The sequence below is a fragment of the Globicephala melas genome, chromosome 10, assembly GCF_963455315.2.
Source record: "Globicephala melas chromosome 10, mGloMel1.2, whole genome shotgun sequence".
Lineage (NCBI taxonomy): Eukaryota > Metazoa > Chordata > Mammalia > Artiodactyla > Delphinidae > Globicephala > Globicephala melas.
Window position 1 is genome coordinate 68237234 of NC_083323.1, and position 18691 is coordinate 68255924.

Consider the following 18691-nt stretch of genomic DNA (forward strand, 5'->3'; position numbering starts at 1 on the left):
GTAGATACTGCTGCAGTGAACATTGGGATACATGTCTCTTTTTGAATTATGGTCTCCTCAGGGTATATGCCCAGTAGTGGGATTGGTGGGTCATATGGTAATTCTATTTTTAGTTTTGTAAGGAACTTCCACAGTGTTCTCCATTAGTGGCTGTATCAATTTACATTCCCACCAACAGTACAAGAGGGTTGCCTTTTCTCTACACCCTCTCCAGCATTTATTGTTTGTAGAGTTTTTGATAATGGCCATTCTGACCGGAGTGAGGTGATACCTCATTGTAGTTTTGATTTGCATTTCCCTAATGATTAGTGATGTTGAGCATCTTTTCATGTGTTTGTTGGCAATCTGTATATCTTCTCTGGAGAAACGTATATTTAGGACTTCTGCCCATATTGGATTGGGCTGTTAGCTTTTTTGATTTTGAGCTGCATGAGCTGCTTGTGTATTTTGGAGATTAATCCTTTGTCAGTTTGGAAAATTAATCCTTTGTCAGTTTGGAAAATATTTCCAAATATTTTCTCCCATTCTGAGATTTGTCTTTTGGTCTTTTTTATGGTTTTCTTTGCTATGCAAAACTTTTAAGTTTCATTAGGTCCCATTTGTTTATTTTTGTTTTTATTTCCATTTCTCTAGGAGGTGGGTCAAAAAGGATCTTGCTATGATTTGTGTCATAGATTATTCTGCCTATGTTTCCTCTAAGAGTTTGATGGTGTCTGGCCTTACATTTAGGTCTTTAATCCATTTTGAGTTTATTTTTGTATATGGCATTAGGGAGTGTTCTAATTTCATTCTTTTACATGTAGCTGTCCATTTTTCCCAGCACCACTTATTGAAGAGGCTGTCTTTTCTCCACTGTATATTCTTGCCTCCTTTATCAAAGATAAGGTGACCATATGTGTGTGGGTTTTCTCTGGGCTTTCTGTCCTGTTCCATTGATCTATATTTCTGTTTTTGTGCTGGTACCATACTGTCTTGATTACTGTCGCTTTGTAGTATAGTCTGAAGTCAGGGAGTCAGATTCCTCCCGCTCTGTTTTTCTGTCTCAAGATTGCTTTGGCTATTCGCAGTCTTTTGTGTTTCCATACAAATTGTGAAATTTTTTGTTCTAGCCCTGTGAAAAATGCCATTGGTAGTTTGATAGGGATTGCGTGGAATCTGTATATTGCTATGGGTATTGTCATTTTCACAATGTTGGTTCTTCCAATCCAAGAACATGGTATATCTTTCCATCTGTTTGTATCATGTTTAATTTCTTTCATCAGTGTCTCATAGTTTCCTGTTTCTTAAGGTGGGATTGTATTTCTATAAACTTCCCTCTTAGAACTGCTTTTGCTGCATCCTATAGGTTTTGGGTCATCGTGTTTTCATTGTCATTTGTTTCTAGGTTTTTTTTTTTTTTTTTTTGTGGTATGTGGGCCTCTCACCGCTGCGGCCTCTCCCGTTGCGGAGCACAGGCTCCGGGCGCACAGGCTCAGCGGCCATGGCTCATGGGCCCAGTTGCTCGGCGGCACGTGGGATCTTCCCAGACCGGGGCACGAACCTGTGTCCCCTGCATCGGCAGGCGGACTCCCAACCACTGCGCCACCAGGGAAGCCCTCTAGGTATTTTTTGATTTCCTCTTTGATTTCTTCAGTGATCTGTTGGTTGTTTAATAGCATATCATTTAGCCTCCATGTGTTTGTATTTTTTACAGTTTTTTTCCTGTAATTGATATCTAGTCTCATAGCATTGTGGTTGGAAAAGGTAGTTCGTACGATTTCAGTTTTCTTAAATTTATCAAGGCTTTATTAGACCCAAGATATGATCTGTCCTGGAGAATGTTCCATCAGCATTTGACTAGAAAGTGTATTCTGTTGTTTTTGGATGGAATGTCCTATAAATATCAGTTAAGCCCATCTTGTTTAATGTGTCATTTAAAGCTTGTGTTTCCTTATTTATTTTCCTTTTGGATGATCTGTCCTTTGGTGAAAGTGGGATGTTAAAGTCCCCTACTATTATTGTGTTACTGTCAATTTCCTCTTTTATGGCTGTTAGCATTTGCCTTATGTATTGAGGTGCTCCTATGTTGGGTGCATAAATATTTACAATTGTTATATCTTCTCTTGGATTGATCCCTTTATTATTATGTAGTGTCCTTCTTTGTCTCTTGCTATAGTCTTTACTTTTAAGTCTACTTTGTCTGATATGAGAATTGCTACTCCAGCTTTCTTTTGATTTCAATTTACATGGAATATATTTTTCCATCCCCTCACTTTCAGTCTATATGTGTCCCTAGGTCTGAAGTGGGTCTCTTGTAGACAGCATGTATATGGGTCTTTTTTTTTGTATCCATTCAGCTAGTCTGTGTCTTTGGTTGGAGCATTTAATCCATTTACATTTAAGGTAATTATTAATATGTACTTTCCTATTACCATTTTCTTAATTGTTTTGGGTTTGTTTTTGTAGGTATTTTCCTTCTCTTGTGTTTCCTGCCTAGAGAAGTTCCTTTAGCATTTGTTGTAAAGCTGATTTCATGGTGCTGAATTCTCTTCACTTTTGCTTGTCTCTAAAGGTTTAATTTCTCCATCGAATCTGAATAAGATCCTTTCTGGGTAGAGTAATCTTGGTTGTAGGTTTTTCCCTTTCATCACTTTAAATATGTCCTGCCACTCCCTTCTGGTTTGCAGAGTTTCTGCTGAAAGATCAGCTCTTAACCTTATGGGGATTCCCTTGTATGTTATTAGTTGCTTTTCCCTTGCTGCTTTTAATATTTTTTCTTTGTATTTAATTTTTGATAGTTTGATTAATATGTGTCTTGGCATGTTTCTCCTTGGATTTATCCTGTATGGGACTCCCTGTGCTTCCAGGACTTGATTGACTATTTCCTTTCCCATGTTAGGGAAGTTTTCAACTATAATCTCTTCAAATATATTCTCAGACCCTTTCTTTTTCTCTTCTTCTTCTGGGACCCCTGTAATTCGAATGTTGGTGCATTTACTATTGTCCCAGAGGTCTCTGAGACTGTCCTCGATTCTTTTCATTCTTTTTTCTTTATTCTGCTCTGTGGTAGTTATTTCCACTATTTTCTTTTCCAGGTCACTTATCCGTTCTTCTGCCTCAGTTATTCTGCTATTGATTCCTTCTAGAGAATTTTTAATTTCATTTATTGTGTTGTTCATCATTGTTTGTTTGCTCTTTAGTTCATCTAGGTCCTTGTTAAATGTTTCTTGTATTTTCTCCATTCTATTTCCAAGTATTTGGATTATCTTTACTATCATTACTCTGAATTCTTTTTCAGGTAGACTGCTTATTTCCTCTTCATTTGTTTGGTCTAGTGGGTTTTTACCTTGCTCCTTCATCTGCTACATATTTCTCTGTCTTCTCATTTTGTTTAACATACTGTGTTTGGGGTCTCCTTTTTCCAGGCTACAGGTTCGTAGTTCCTGTTGTTTTTTGTATCTGCCCCCAGTGGGTGAGGTTGGTTCAGTGGCTTGTGTAGGCTTGGTGGAGAGGACTGATACCTGTGTTCTGGTGGGTGGGGCTGGATGTTTTTTTTCTGGTGGGCAGGCCCACATCTGGTTGTGTGTTTTGGGGTGTCTGTGAACTTAGTATGATTTTAGGCAGCCTCTTTGCTAATGGGTGGGGTTGTGTTCCTGTCTTGCTAGTTGATTGGCATGGGGCCTCCATCACTGGAGCTTGCTGGCTGTTGGGTGGAGCTGGGTCTTAGCATTGAGACGGAGATCTCTGGGACAGCTCTCACTGATTGTTATTACATGGGGCCAGGAGGTCTCTGGTGGTCCAATGTCCTGAACTCGGCTCTCCCACATCAGGGGCTCAGCCCTGACCCCAGGCTGGAGCACCAAGTCCGTGTCAGCCACACAGATGTTTTACAGGGTCTTTCTCCACCCAGGGACTCAGCCAGGATTTTAGGCAATGGCCTCTGAGTCCAAAAAGTGCCTCTATTTGGGAACTTGCAGAACATGGCATAGGAGAGAATTCAATATTTTCTTGGAGTTGGATTTGCTTTCTTATACTTCTCCCATTGCCCCCCAAAATCCTCCCCTGAGTAGCTGCTGCTCCTTTATTCTTACCTCCTCAATTGAACACACCCTAAGGATAGTTCTTAATGACAAATACAAGATGTTGGTAATAATTACTAGGTTTCCTGCTCATTTATCCTTTTGCAAGTACTGTTGCCTTAGTCTCTGAGCATGTTTTATAAAGTATGTTAAAAAATGGTTTTTATTCTTTAACATGATGGATTGGTGACTCTGTGTAGCTTCTTACACTTCCAAACATGGGGAATCTGTGTCAGATTTGGGCCTGTGCTGCTTTATTCTATCTCTGCCCAGTTTTAGAGAACCCTTGAGTGAATCTAGGCACAAACCCTCAGCCGGCTGCTTGGTACCATAAGGCTATACATTCACTTTGAGTTTTGTTGGTCTTGCCTATGGAGATATTTGATCATGGTCTCTAATCATATGCAATGCATATTTTTACAGATATGTCATGTGACTAAAATGTTCAGTTTAGAATATATCTATCTTTAAGCATGTAACATAAAGTTTAGGTGGTAATGGAGTCAATATTGTGTTCCAAATACACAGCCCTGAAAATGAATACACTGGAATTGAGCCACTAGGCAAATTGAAAATACTAATGAAGGCAAGGGAACACCAGCATATTCATGAAAGAAATGTGTTCAGTTTATTCTGACATTTATGACTAAAAGAATACATAGGAAGAGGGAGCTAAAACACAGTAGCTAATATAAGTATTTATTTTATATTAAGAAATTTCTAAATGTAAAACTTTACAGTAAGAAACTGGTTATTTTACATATGATAATCTTTTTTTAATGGAAGGAATCATTGTAGGAGAGCAGATAAATTTGCAGGCAAATATTGAAGGCTAGCAATAGCAAAAACCATTGTATTATGTTAAAAAGTAAAATGAAATGCTACCTTGGTTGATGATGGAGTAGGATTATTATAATGAACATTTATTTTGAATTTCTTTTTCTAGACTAAAAGACTATATCAATTGTAACTATTGCTGTCTTTGGTGTCCAACCAGTTCATGGTGTCTTCTTCTTTCAGCAGCAATTCGAGTTGCACAGTTGCACGTTGTTATTTAAATGAGTGACTAGATCTTGACATGTGATACATTTCCCATTGCTGAAGTGGTTACAAAATCAAGTGCTTCCAGTGATTATATTATTATCATGTTTTATTTAACACATATTAAATTCAGGCACTATTCTAAGCATTTAACATATTTTTACTCATTTAATTATCATATGGTAACTGAATAATTGTATGCTGCTTCAAAACTTTAAAAAATAAAAGAAAATTTATAATTTATATTGTTCTGTGCTATTTTCTTTATTAGTGCTATTATCAATTTAAACATTTATTACCTTTCCTATTACGCACACTAACGTGGCCTAAAACTTCATTCTTCCTGTAATAAATTTTTAAATTTATTTTTCTGTTTTTTAAAAAACTGTTTGCCTGTCCCATATTTTGGATTATTTTCTTCAGTGAAAGAATCCAAGAATTTGCTGAAAAGATTTCAACTACAGACAAAACATTCTGTTCTTTTTTCTTTACCTTTCAAAACGTTCATGCAATATTAACAGTCAACTGCATTCATTTCTAAGTAGTAATGCCAACGATAAATGCTTTAGTGCTTTCTTTATGATTCTGGTATTTCCCATTTTGTTGAAATACAAACATGAAATTTTTCAGGTTTAGCAGAATTAGGTACCCTGTGTGATCCTTTACGGAGCTGCTCTATTAGTGAAGAAAATGGACTCAGTGCTGCCTTTACCATAGCCCACGAGCTTGGGCATGTGTAAGTACCTTCTGTCACCTCAGTAACGTGCCTTCTATATACCATTGCACAAATGTCTAAAATTCCATCTTCAATTGAGTAATTAGCACCTTTATATCTTTATAAAGTATTAGTAGCATAATTTTCACCCCTGAAATTCTAACTCTGGCTCTTTTGTGATCTATGTTAGGTCAGACAGGCTGCACAGATCAACAGACTAAGCAAAGAACTAGAGCTTGGGAATTCTTTTATTTCATTTACTGTATTGGATTACATGACAAGCACTTCTGGCCTCTATCCCTTGTTATCCTATACATGACCAGGTACTGTGCTCTACCATCTTATGGGAGGGCCTGCAGGGGCCCCTGGTTCTGGGGAACTCCCCAAAATATTTGTAGTACCAATTCATTTCCTGCTTTTATAGCTCAGAGCCCCAGCAGAAGATGTGGCCTGTGGGAATTTCTTAATTACTAAAAGATTTTTTAAAAAATTTCCTCCCAGTTCCATAGTTTTCTTGTTTGTTTTTTTTTGTTTTTTAATTTGAGATTCTCCTATCTGTTCCTGCATTATTAAAAATTCTACTGGGGTTTTATGCTCTAAGAATGTGGAGGCTGTGATTTCCCATGATACCCTTGGGGCTCCCAGAGAAAATCAGAAACCCCTCTGAAACTCATCCCCTGAAAAATGCTCCCAAATGTACCCCCAGTACTCCTTTGATTTCTTGGTTATCTGCTAATAAGGAATTGAGGCTAGAGTTGCCTCTCTTGACTACATTTTCTTTTCCTGGTCATGGCTTAACGTCATTAGAGTATTCAGCTGGAATAATTTCACGTGGAGATTGTTTTTATTAGACTAGTGCCTCTTCAGTTCCCTTTAGCATGGTTATATCTCATGACCATCCACAAGATGCACACTCAGATTTTTATATTGTTTGTTGAAGTCGGGGCAGATCAGGAACCTGCCTGAGGTACATCATGCGTTGCAACATCTGGAAAGCACTGATTTCTGGTTACTACTGGTGCTAACTAGGAGAAGAGTGTTCTTGCAGAGGGTACCATCTTAGACATTTATTTTCTTCCTGAGAAACTCTTTAGGTGTCTTTAGAATATAGGTAAGTAGTTTAATTACAATACTGATTTATGTACACATTTTGACAGGCAAGGATCTGAATCAAGTGGTTTCTTCTAAATGTGAGTTTTTACTGGGGTCCTCAAAAGAATGTGTAGGATTTGTTGCTGACCAGCTAATCATTTAATAGCATTGCTCTTATTGTGAAGATTTGGTTGCCCTTTAGGAATATTTTTATTATTCCAGTTCAATCAAATCATCACTTATTGATTATAAACCAGAAAGAGCACTTCGGCTCTTTCATATGAAATAGATGGAAAATATAGAGTGATACGAAATTAAAGAAGTGCTTTTTGTGGGTTTTTTTGATACTGTAGCGATAGTCAATGGTCTGGAATTTAGTGTGGTAGAGCCTTCACCTAATCTTTCCACATGCATCTCCTAGGGTATGTGTGTTGGAAACTACAGTTATTTTTATGTTAATGCTAAGTCCATATTGTGATGAAGTGAGCCAGAATCCAAATATTTTGATTGTTTAAATTCAAATACCAAATCAACAGACTGTGCTATCTACTGTTTCTTAGGCATCATGTGCTTCTAAACATGAAGGTAACCCTAGCATTACAATACTTATGGAGAGATCAAGAGTACAAATCCTGATGTAATCAGATTTATCTGCATTTTAGATTATACTTTAAATATAAGAGATCTGTTTCTAATGTTGTATACATATTTTAGTATTCTTTTTTAAGTGTTTATTTTTATTTTTAGATTTAATGTTCCACACGATGATAGTTTTAAATGTAAGGAAAGTGGAATTAAACATCAGTATCATGTAATGGCTCCAACTTTAAATTACCACACAAGTCCTTGGACCTGGTCAAAATGTAGTCAGAAATACATCACTGAATTCCTAGAGTAAGTGATTTTGTGTTACTTTAGTTAAATAATTGAACATTTATTAGATTATGAAATTTGAAACTTGTATGTTCTTTTAGAGTGGTTCAATCTCTGTTGAGTTTTTTATTGTTTAAGCTTACTTTCACTGTACAAATGGATGTTTAAAAACAAGAAAAGAATTTTATTTCATTCTTAACTAATATTTTTGGTGTGCGGGGGGGGCAGTTCAGATCTAGCTATCATGTTTTTTTTTATTTGGGCTCTCTGTTATGGGAAAAACTTATTTTAGGGGGAGACTTAATGGGAATCAAAGCTTCCTTGTGTGTGTTTGAATTTTTTCAGAAGCTACTAGGTAATAGTTTAAGAGGAGTTTAGTTCAAGTTTGAGGTGCCCTTGAAGGGCAAAGAATAGCTAAAGTCAAACTATGAATATTACAAATCGTTCTCTGAAGGGACATGGAATCTCTAGGTTTGCCTGTTCTTTGGAGGCTCTTCCCAGCTCTGAAGACAGGAGGCAGGTCCAGATTGTTCTTGCCTTGCCTCTTCGACTCCTACCAGGTTTCTCTGCTTCCCAACTTCTTATCCAAATGGTATTTCTATCCTACTTACTGAAACTTGTTCAAAAGGCAAGGCCAAGCTCTTATAAACAAAATACTGTTTGATTTTTTTCTACTACATATTCTAATCACCAATTTATGCAGTTTTAGTTACCTATCTATACGAGAACTACAGGAATAAATGAAACCGTGTTTTGGAATATATGTGTATAAATATATCCCTTAATTATAATCAGCAGTGATTATTTATCCTTGTATGGGAACTTGATTTGAAAGTACAATACACAGTTGCTGATCTATACATGATTGCATATAGCTTTGTTCAATTGCTGACTGAGGTATTGATTAAAAATACCAGTGGGTGTGCTTATTTTTGGAAGGGGGTAATATGATTCTAGCCAATGGGTATTTTAAAAATTCCATGTTCATTTTTGGGACAAAATTTAATTTGCCCTCTAGCTGTAAAAAATCCCCCCCCCCAAGATATTTCTTCTAATTATTTCCATTGAATAAATTGCTGCTTTTAACCCAATTAGAATGGCTGAACATTTTCACAAAGTTTTCTGCAGACTATCTATCGTGTGACACACTAGGAATAGCACATACACATTTTCACCACTATTTACCACTTTTCTAACTCCTTCAAGATAATATATCATATACTTTAATAGCAATTTGCAAGGTAAACATACCACTCTCAATTTACAGATGAGGAGACTTAGGCTCAGGCAGACTAAATAACTTGTTCACACCATGCATTCTGGGAAGTGATGAGACCCAAAAGCAAACTCCCAAAGCTGACATTATTGACTCTGCTTTATATTCTTTTCCTAAAAAAACTCTTTGAGATGGAGACCACATAACACTTTTGGAAATTCCTTTGTTTTGTTGTCACTTAGAGCTATCAATGTACTTTCTCAGATGATCTGAAAACTTTACTTTTTACATTTTGACAATTTGGACATTAGATATAGGTAGGGCATTGCTATCGGATAGCAAAGCAGACCAAAAGTGTAGTGTGATCAAAATAGGAATGTATGTTTCAAACATGATATTGTGATGAATTTTTGTTTATTTGTTATTCTTTTTTAAAAATGTTTACCTTTAAGGCAGTTGTGGGGATCAAATGAGAACAAACACATAAAATGTCCTTTATAAACTGAGGTTTTCATACTGACTTTCATGTGAGTTGGTTTTTAAATTATGAAAAAATATTGATAGTTTCTTTGAAAGTGCAGAGCTATAGAAAATGTGATAAAGAATCTTATACTGAAATGCATCCATATGTATTCACAGTACTTTGTTTTCTGTCATTGTTACAGTACTGGTCATGGGGAATGCCTCCTTGACAAACCAAATGGAAGAATATACGATCTGTCTTCACAACTTCCTGGATCAGTGTATGACGTGAACAAGCAATGTGAACTTATGTTTGGTCCTGGATCACAAGTGTGTCCCTATTTGGTAAGAAAAATTATGTCCTTTTGTTTGAAAACTACCATAAAGTTGTAGTTTGACTACATTTCGAAGTGTACATTTATTCTCTTGGACAGACAGTGTGCTGAATATATCTTAAAAATTTTTAAGGATTAGAAAAATTTAGTGTTTGTCAGGAAAAGGTTTAAAAAAGTATCCCCAGTCAGAAAACAAGAGTCACAGAGAGGTTGCTGAAAATTAAAAGCATTCAAATAGTTATTTTCAAATGATGTTGTTTTGTGGGTGGGAGAAGAAAATATAAGTGTTTTGATAATGAATTGTATTAAAGGCCCCAGGAGTCTCAGAGACTACATTTTAATTTATACAGATTTGAATCCAAAGGAATGAAATTTGGCTCTTGTTGTTTAGTTTTCATTAAACCATTACTCTATAATTTATTTTGAGGATTTTTCACAGGTTAGATGCTTTAAATTTCCACCGAAATAGCTGAGTTAACATTTTTACTGAATCTATAACCAAGTTTTTACCTTATCTTGAGGGTAAATTAAATTTAAGATTTAGTTTGAATAAACGTCACTACTTTGGTGAATCCATGCCTTTCTTTTCCAAGCAGAATACTCATTCCATTTTCTTCATTCCTGTATAAAACTTTGCCAAATTGCTTACTATACTACTCGACTGTGAGGATCATTGGACCAGGAATCCAGCCTTATTTATTCATTTAAGTATCCCCAGGGTGCAGTTCAGGGTCTGCCACATAATAGGCACCAGAAAATAAGTGCTTACTGCATGTTGAATGAATGAATAAATGAATGTGTGAAGGAATGTATGAATAAATGAATGAATGAAAGTTACTTAACAGTGAGCACAGGGACATACAAAGCATATTCCATACAGTGAATAATATTCCTAAAATCTTAAGTTTATAATCACAAATTTTATAAGCTTTTAAACATCTACTTTGGAGGGGGGAAGATTTACCTTAATTTTTTGTTATAAAAGATACATTTCTTTCCTACCTGACTTAGGTACTGAATGAACTTTGAATTTAAATTTAGAAACAGAAAGGGATTATCTTGGGTATAGCTCCTGTGAGCCTCTGTGAATTTTCGTATCTTGTGAAAACTTCAGAACGCTTTGTTCAAAAGTTGAAAGTATGCATTATATTCACAAAATAGGAAACCAGTATACATTATACAATATTTCTATGCACATTATTCATACATTCCACTGTTGGATCAAAAGGGACTTTTGGAAACTCCTTGTGAATGACATTTAACAACAAAAAGTCCTTTAGAAAAATGTCTTGCAAAGAGAGAAAAATGTCCCACATAATTTTGAATACTTCTACTCCAAGACATCTCTTCCATTGTTCAGTGTTTGATGATAATCCAAAAGTTTTTAAAAATGAAATCTTGCCATTTTATGTGTTTAGAGGAAAATCGATGACTTGGACTGACTTAGCAAATATTTTTTTACTGATTATTTCCCGCTCTGACCATGAAACCAGGAAGTACCTAGGATCAGCTTATAAACCAATGCATGATACTGAATTGATTCCGTGGTTACAGTGTTATTTTCACTCTTGCTTGCGTGCCTTTTCTCACTCTGCAGAAACAATGCAGGCGTCTCTGGTGCACGAGTGCAGAAGGAGTTCACAAGGGCTGTCGCACTCAACACATGCCACTGGCAGATGGAACAAACTGTGGTCCTGGGATGGTAGGTTTTCTCGAAGGGTGAGTCTTATATCAAGAGATTATCCAAGGAGGCGATTGCTCTGCGTTTCAGCATTCTTCCTTTTCGCTGTCAACTTTTGTTCTGCTAGTTGAATTAATGTTTTTGTCTTATTTGTTTGATGTAGTATGTTGTCAAGTGAATTAAAATTTTACTCTTTTTTTCAAGATCTAGCAGATGGATATTATAGTTACATAATAACATGGATATTTAGTTATCTAAGCATATTATAGTCTTGTTATTAAAAATGAGTCTAGCCATAGATATTACAGCAAATCCCCCAAATTCAAGGATGTTACCATTGTATACGTTTTATCCTAAAAATTCAGATAAGTATAATTGAAAGTTTTAAGTGGCTTCTTCGGATCTTTATTGGTGTTAATGTTTAAAATACATTGTACTGCAAGATAAACTGCCTACCATACTACATCTTTGCCATTCTAGCATCAGTCATGAACTTATCTAAATCTGCCAACATGATGTCAAGTGATAGGGTTCACCAAGATAATGAAATGTGGTATATTACATTGATTAATTTGCGGATATTGAAGGATTGAATCCTTGGGATAAATCCCACTTGATCATGGTGTATGATCCTTTTAATGTATTGTCGAATTCAGTTTGCTAACATTTTGTTGAAGATTTTTGCATCTATGTTCATCAGTGATACTGGTCTGTAATTTTCTTTTTTTTGTGATATCTTTGTCTGGTTTTGGTATCAATGTGATGCTGGCCTTGTAGAATGAATTCGGAAGCATTCCTTCCTCTGTAATTTTTTGGAATAGTGTGAGAAGAATAAGTGTTAACTCTTCTCTAAATGTTTGGTAGAATTCACTTGTGAAGCCCTTTGGCCCTGGACTTTCATTAGTTGGGAGTTTTTTAAATTACTGATTCAGTTTCATTACTAGTGAACTTCATGTGCTGGTGTTTTTATATTTTCTTTTTCTTCCTGGGATTTAGTCTTGAGAGATTGTATATTTCTAGGAATTTGTCCATTTTTTCTAGGTTGTCCATTTTATTGGCATATAATCATTTATAGTAATTTCTTAGGATCCCTTGTGTTTCTGTGGTGTCAGTTGTAACTTCTCCTATTTCATTTCTGATTTTATTGATTTTAGCCCTTTCTCTTTTTTTTCTTGATGGGTCTGAATAAATCAATTTTGTTTATCTTTTCAAAGAACCAGCTCTTAGTTTCATTGATCTTTTCTATTATTTTTTTGTAACTATTTTATTAATTTCTTCTCTGGCCTTTATGATTTCTTTCCCTCTACTAACATTGAATTTTGTTTGTTCTTTTTACCCTAGTTCCTTTAGGTATAAGGTTAAGTTGTTTACTTGAGATTTTTCTTGTTTCCTGAGGTAGGCTTGTGTTGTTACAAACGTTCCCCTTAGAACTGCATTTGCTATGTTCCATAGATTTTGGATTGTTGTGTTTTTATTTTCATTTGTCTCTAGGTATTTTTTATTTCTTCAGTGACCTGTTGGTTGTTTAGTAGCATGTTGTTTAGCCTCCACATATTTGTGTATTTTACAATATTTTTCTTGTAGTTGATTTCAGGTCTCATAGGATTGTGGTCAGAAGAGATGCTTGATATGATTTCAGTCATCTTGGTCTTGTTGGTTGCCAGGTTCTGCCTTGTGCGGAGGCTGCTGGCCACTTGTGGGTATGGCTGGGTCCTGGTGTGGCTGGCTGCATGGTTAGGAGAGGCTTGGTCCTGGTGGTAGCTCACTGGTGGGTGGGGCTGGATCCCAGGACAGCTGGCTGTGGGGCCATGGTGCTTCCCAGGGATGGTGTCTGTGGGGTCCAGGGAGTCCAGGCACTCGTACCTGCCCATTAGTGGGTAAATCTGGTCCCAGGGCTAGTGGTGGCCCATGGTGGGTGGAGCTGGGTTCTGGGGTCTCTAACTTTGGGGCTTGGGGGTCCTAGAGCTGTTCAGTTTGCTGGTAGGTGGGCTACAGCCCAGGAAGTCCTAGGGCTAGTGCTGGTCCATTGGTGTGCCGAATCTGGTGCAGGACCATGGCTGCAGGGCCCTGTTCGTCCCAGAGTCCAGGTAGGCCAGCAGGTGGCGGGGCCAGGGCCCAGGGGGTACCAGGGCTGATTCCTGCCCCCTGGTGGGTGGAGCTTTGTCTGATGGCCAGCTGCAAGTCTCTAGGGATCTAGGGGCTGGGCGTTCCAGGACTGGTGCCAGCAGGCTGGTGAGTGGGGCCAGGTCCTGATGCTAATAAGCTAGCAGGAGGATTAAAAATGGTACTTGCCAGTACCAGTGTCCTTGTGGTAGGATGAGCTCCCTAAAATGTCTTCTGCCAGAGTCTCTGTTTCCAGGGTGAGTCCCAGTTGTTTTCTCCCTCTCTGGGAGGCTCTCCAAGATCAGCAAGTGGGTCTGACCCAGGCTTCTTTCAAATTCCTGCTTCTTCCCTGGGTCTTGGAGCATATGAGATTTTTTTGTGTGCCTTTTTAAGAGTGGAGTCTCTGTTTCCTACAGCCCTCTGGCTCTCCTGCAAGTAAGCCTTGCTGGCCTTCAAAGCCAGACATTGTGGGGATCGTCTGCCCAGTGTAGGACTCCCAGTCCAGGGAGCCTGATGTGGGTTTTGGACCTCTGGGTCCTTGGGGAGAACCTCTGCAATTGTAATTATCCTCTCGATTGTGGGTTACCTACCCAGGGGTGTGGGTCTTAACTATACTATGTTCTCTCCTACCCATCTCGTTGTGGTTCCTTCTTTATATCTGTAGTTATAGATCTTTTCTGCTAGTCTTCAGGTCATTCTCATTGATAGTTGCTCTGTAAATAGTTGCAATTTTTGTGTGCCCATGGGAGGAGATGAGCTCAGGGTCTACCATCTTTGCCCCATCTCCTGTGTGTTCTTGATTTTAAGTAAATGAAACTATACAGTATAGTCTGTCTTGGCAAGGAGCAAGTGGGTCAAGCTGCTTTTTCTCAACATAATGTTTTGGAGTTTCATTCAAATTGTTGTGTGCATCAGTACTTCATTCCTTTATGTTGAAGTGTAATTCAGCTGCACCGTAATTTGTTTACCATTTTCCTGTTGATGGATATTTGGGTCATTACAGTTTTTGGCTTTTATGAATAAAGCTGCTGTGAGCATCCTTGTATAAGTCTTCTTGTGGACATATGTTGCATTTCTCTTGAGTAAATACCTGGAGTAGAATTCCTGGGTCATAGGGTAGGTGTGTGTTTAACTTCATAAGAAAGTACCAAACAATTTTCCAAAGTATGTGAACCATTTTAGACCTACCAAACAATGTAAATATGAAAGTTTGAGTCGCTTTGCATTCCTTGCCAATTTTTGATAGTGTTAGCCTTAACAAAACTTTAGCCATTCTAGATGGGTCCAAAATAGAATTTCATTGTAATTTTAACTTGCCTTATCCTGATTATCGTCAATTTTGAGCATCTTTTCATTTGCTTATTAGCCACTTAAATATTCCCCCGGTGATATGGTATGGCGGGCATGGGTTTGCTGGAATTCAGGTAAATATGATGAGATACTGAAACCTACTATAAAGCCCATGTAGATTAAAGGTAGAGGTGGCATTTGGGATAAAATGTGGATCATGATAGGTATAAATTCCCTTTTAAAAAAAATCAATTCAAAACAGTGAGCCCCTATGCATTAGCCATTTTCAGTATAAAATGGGCCTGTTATTAAAGGAAAATTTAAACAAATATTCTATAATTTGGCCTTAACACTCTCCTCTAGTTCCTTTATCTTATGACTATCTTATGTGTGAGATATCTGTTAAATGCTTTTGGTAGTAAATCTGTTTGCATGAAGACATGCTGAACCCATCTGATGATGAGTTAATTTTACTACATGGTGAATAGTATAACATTCTTTTTCATGCTTTGATCTCTTAGAAATACATAAATAAATAAGGAACATGCAAGGAATCTTTAAATGCTTCTGGAAGATGCCCACAAAATTTATATGCACATAGTATATTCTATTCTGAGAGTTTGTTTTTGTTCACTTTTATAATGGCTTTCTCATATTGAATGATTTGTTCCAATGGAGGGCACAAAGCATTTTTTTCTGCTAATAATCTTGGTTATAGGATTAATTCATTCAACAAAAATGTATCAAGGACCTACTACATGTCAGATACTATTCTAGGCACTCAGGATACATCAGTGAACAAAAGAGAAAAGATCCTTGTCCCCCCTGGAGCTTGTATTCTAGTGAAGACTGGAGTATTACGAACAATATAATAGTACCATGAATGAGAGGAATACAGCAGAGGAAAGATTGAAGTTGTGTGGTAGGAGAGGGCAGATTGCATTTTAAACTATGGTGGTCAAGGTCGATCTTATGGGAAGTTGCCTAATGAGCTGTTTTTTTTGTTTTGTTTTTTTTTAAAGGGACTTCATTTTATTTTATTTATTTATTATTTTTGCGGTACACGGGCCTCTCACTGTTGTGGCCTCTCCCGTTGTGGAGCACAGGCTCCAGATGCGCAGGCCCAGCGGCCATGGCTCACGGGCCCAGCCGCTTCGCAGCATGTGGGATCCTCCCAGACCGGGGCACGAACCCATGTCCCCTGCATCGGCAGGCGGACTCTCAACCACTGCGCCACCAGGGAAGCCCATGAGCTGTTTTAAAGGAAGTGAGGGAGTTAGCTTTGAGGACATCCCGGGGGAGTGAGCTTCAGGAAAAGGGAATGGCCAAACTCCTAAGTCTGGAGTACTGCTGGAGTATTCAAGGAAGAGCAAGGAAGACATTTTGGCTGGAGTGGAGTGAAGAGAGAGAGAGAGATGTATGGGAAGTTACTGGAAGAACTTGCAGGCCATTGTGAGAATGTTGTATAACTCAGAGTGAGATAATTGAAGGATTTGAGCAGAGGAGTCACCTAATTTGACTTAATTTTTAAACTAAGTTAAAAAAGGATCATGACCATTCCGACAACTGTTGAGGCTAAACTGTAAGGGCCAAGAGTAGAAACGGAGGAGATGTACTCAGGGAGCTGTTGAAATAATGGAGATGAGAGATGCAGGTGGCTGAAACCAGGTGATGATTAAAACTCAACTTTGTGTATGGTTTTGAAGGAACTAGAGCATTTGCTAATGTGTTAGATATGGAATGTTAGAGGAAGAAGAGATAAGATGACTAGGTTTTTAGCTGATCAAATGAGTCAACTCAGCAGATTTTGAGGGGCCAAGGCAAGAGTTCAGTGTTGATGCGCTATAGTTAAAGTGGCTATTAGACATTCAAATGAAGATGAGGAAGCAGCTGTCTATGGAGTCTGGAGTTCAGGAGAGAGATCTGGACTGAGAATGACTGTCAATAAAGAAGAATAAAGGACTACAATCTGAGCCTGGGGACATTAAGAGGTCAAAAAGAAGAAGAAATAGCAAAAGAAACTGCAAAAGAGAAATCATTAAAGAGAAAAGAAAACCAAGAGTGTGCCAAACCCTGGAAACCAAGAGAAGAAAAAATGTATCAAAGAAGAAGAATGATCAGCTGTGTCACATACTGTGTCACATAAATCAATGAAGGCAGAGACTGAGAACTGGCCATTCATCATAGTGTCCTGGAGGCCATTGGTGATGTACACATGAGCAGGTTCATGGACGGTGGAATGATGAGAGAGAATAGACAGAGAGAGTTAGACAATAAACGTAGACAACTCTTTCAAGGAAAAACAGGTCAATAACTGGTGAAGAAAACGAGATCTAAGAAAAATTCGTTGTTGTTGTTGTTAAAGTGGGAGAAACAAGAGTATGTTTGGAAGTTAAAGAGCATGAGTGGAGTGCTTCTCAAACTATCTCTCATAAAGGACCAGTCTTCTCTTTTAAACAGTTCTGGTCATTTATAAGCATACTCTTGCACAAAATGATAAAAATGAATGAAAAAAGACATTCAAAGTGTAAGCCAGTTTTTTTCTGTGGAAAACAAAATGGTGGTTCTTCAAAAAGATTAAAAATAGAAATAGACCCAACACAAACACTTCTGGGTATATATCCAAAAGAATTGAAAACACGGTCTCTGAGAGATATTCACACACCCGTATTCAGAGTTGCATTATTCACAATAGCCAAGAGATGGGAGCAACGCAAGTATCCATCAGCGGATGAATAGATAACGAAAATGTGATATATACGTACAATGCAGTATTATTCAGTCTTCAAAGGAAGGAAGTCCTGACACATGCTACAACATGGATTAACCTTGAGGACATTATGCTAAGTGAAATAAGCCCATCCTAGAAAGACAAATACTGTGTGATTTCAATTATGTGAGATATACAGAGCAGTCACATTCATAGAAACAGAGTAGAATGGTGGTTGCCAGCGTCTGGGAGGAGGGGAGGATGGGGAGTTACTGTTTAATGGGTCCAGAGTTTCAGTTTGGAGAAGAGTTCTGTTTATAGATAGCGATGGTTGTGCACCAATGTGAATGTTCTTTATCCCACTGAACTGTACACTTGAAAATGGTTGAGAGTAAATTTTGTTATGTGTATTTTAGCACAGTTAAAAATAGAACTAATATAAGCTAATTTTAAAATGATTAACTTTAATAAACGAAATTACTCTGTCAAAATCTTCTGAAAGTTTCTGAACGCTTACTCTCAACTTCTGTATACCTCTTCTCCCTACTGACAGTGACTAGTTCAAAGCCTGGCATCCGTGCATGGACCGTGTTTTGATTAGCTTTCATGTAGTAGTGCCTGGAGCAGTGATGATGTAGGAGAGATGGGAGAATTGCTGGAGTGGTGTTTGGAGTAGCGAGAAGAGATGAGATGAGGGGCACAGTGGAGGGATCGACTTTGGATTTTTCATGTATACTAATTGGCAGGAAGGTTGAGTACTGGGCACAGATGCTTTTGGGTGGGTAGAAGGGATGGTGGGAGATTTTGGGCAGATTCTTTTGTACGTTTCTGCTTTCTTGATGAAAGCAAGGAACGAAGTGGTCTTTGAGACTTTGAATGAGATAGAGCCGAAAGTTAGCTTAAGGCATGGGAGAGTGATAGATATCTTTGCATAAAAATAGAAGCATGGACAAATACCACGTTAACAAATATTTGTTTGCTTCTTTTTCAAAAATATTTTTCATTATACTATTTAAGTTTTCCCCATATGTGTAGGTCTTCCCTCTCCAATGAGACTATAGATCTCATAGGCAAGGTAAATTTCCTGTTCATTTTTGCATTCTGTCGATCTTTTT

The 18691-nt window shown here is 37.6% G+C and overlaps 1 protein-coding gene across 2 annotated transcripts in view; it reads left to right on the forward strand.

Annotated features, from left to right (window-relative positions):
• The window catches only part of ADAMTS20 (ADAM metallopeptidase with thrombospondin type 1 motif 20), a 195487-nt gene that overhangs the window by 78962 nt on the left and 97834 nt on the right, over positions 1-18691 (forward strand). For both annotated transcript variants that reach the window (XM_030835354.2, XM_060306576.1), the window contains exons 8-11: positions 5730-5835; positions 7654-7800; positions 9661-9802; positions 11390-11494. In XM_030835354.2, coding sequence (XP_030691214.2) covers positions 5730-5835; positions 7654-7800; positions 9661-9802; positions 11390-11494 — 500 coding nt within the window. The remainder of the gene's footprint in view (positions 1-5729; positions 5836-7653; positions 7801-9660; positions 9803-11389; positions 11495-18691) is intronic.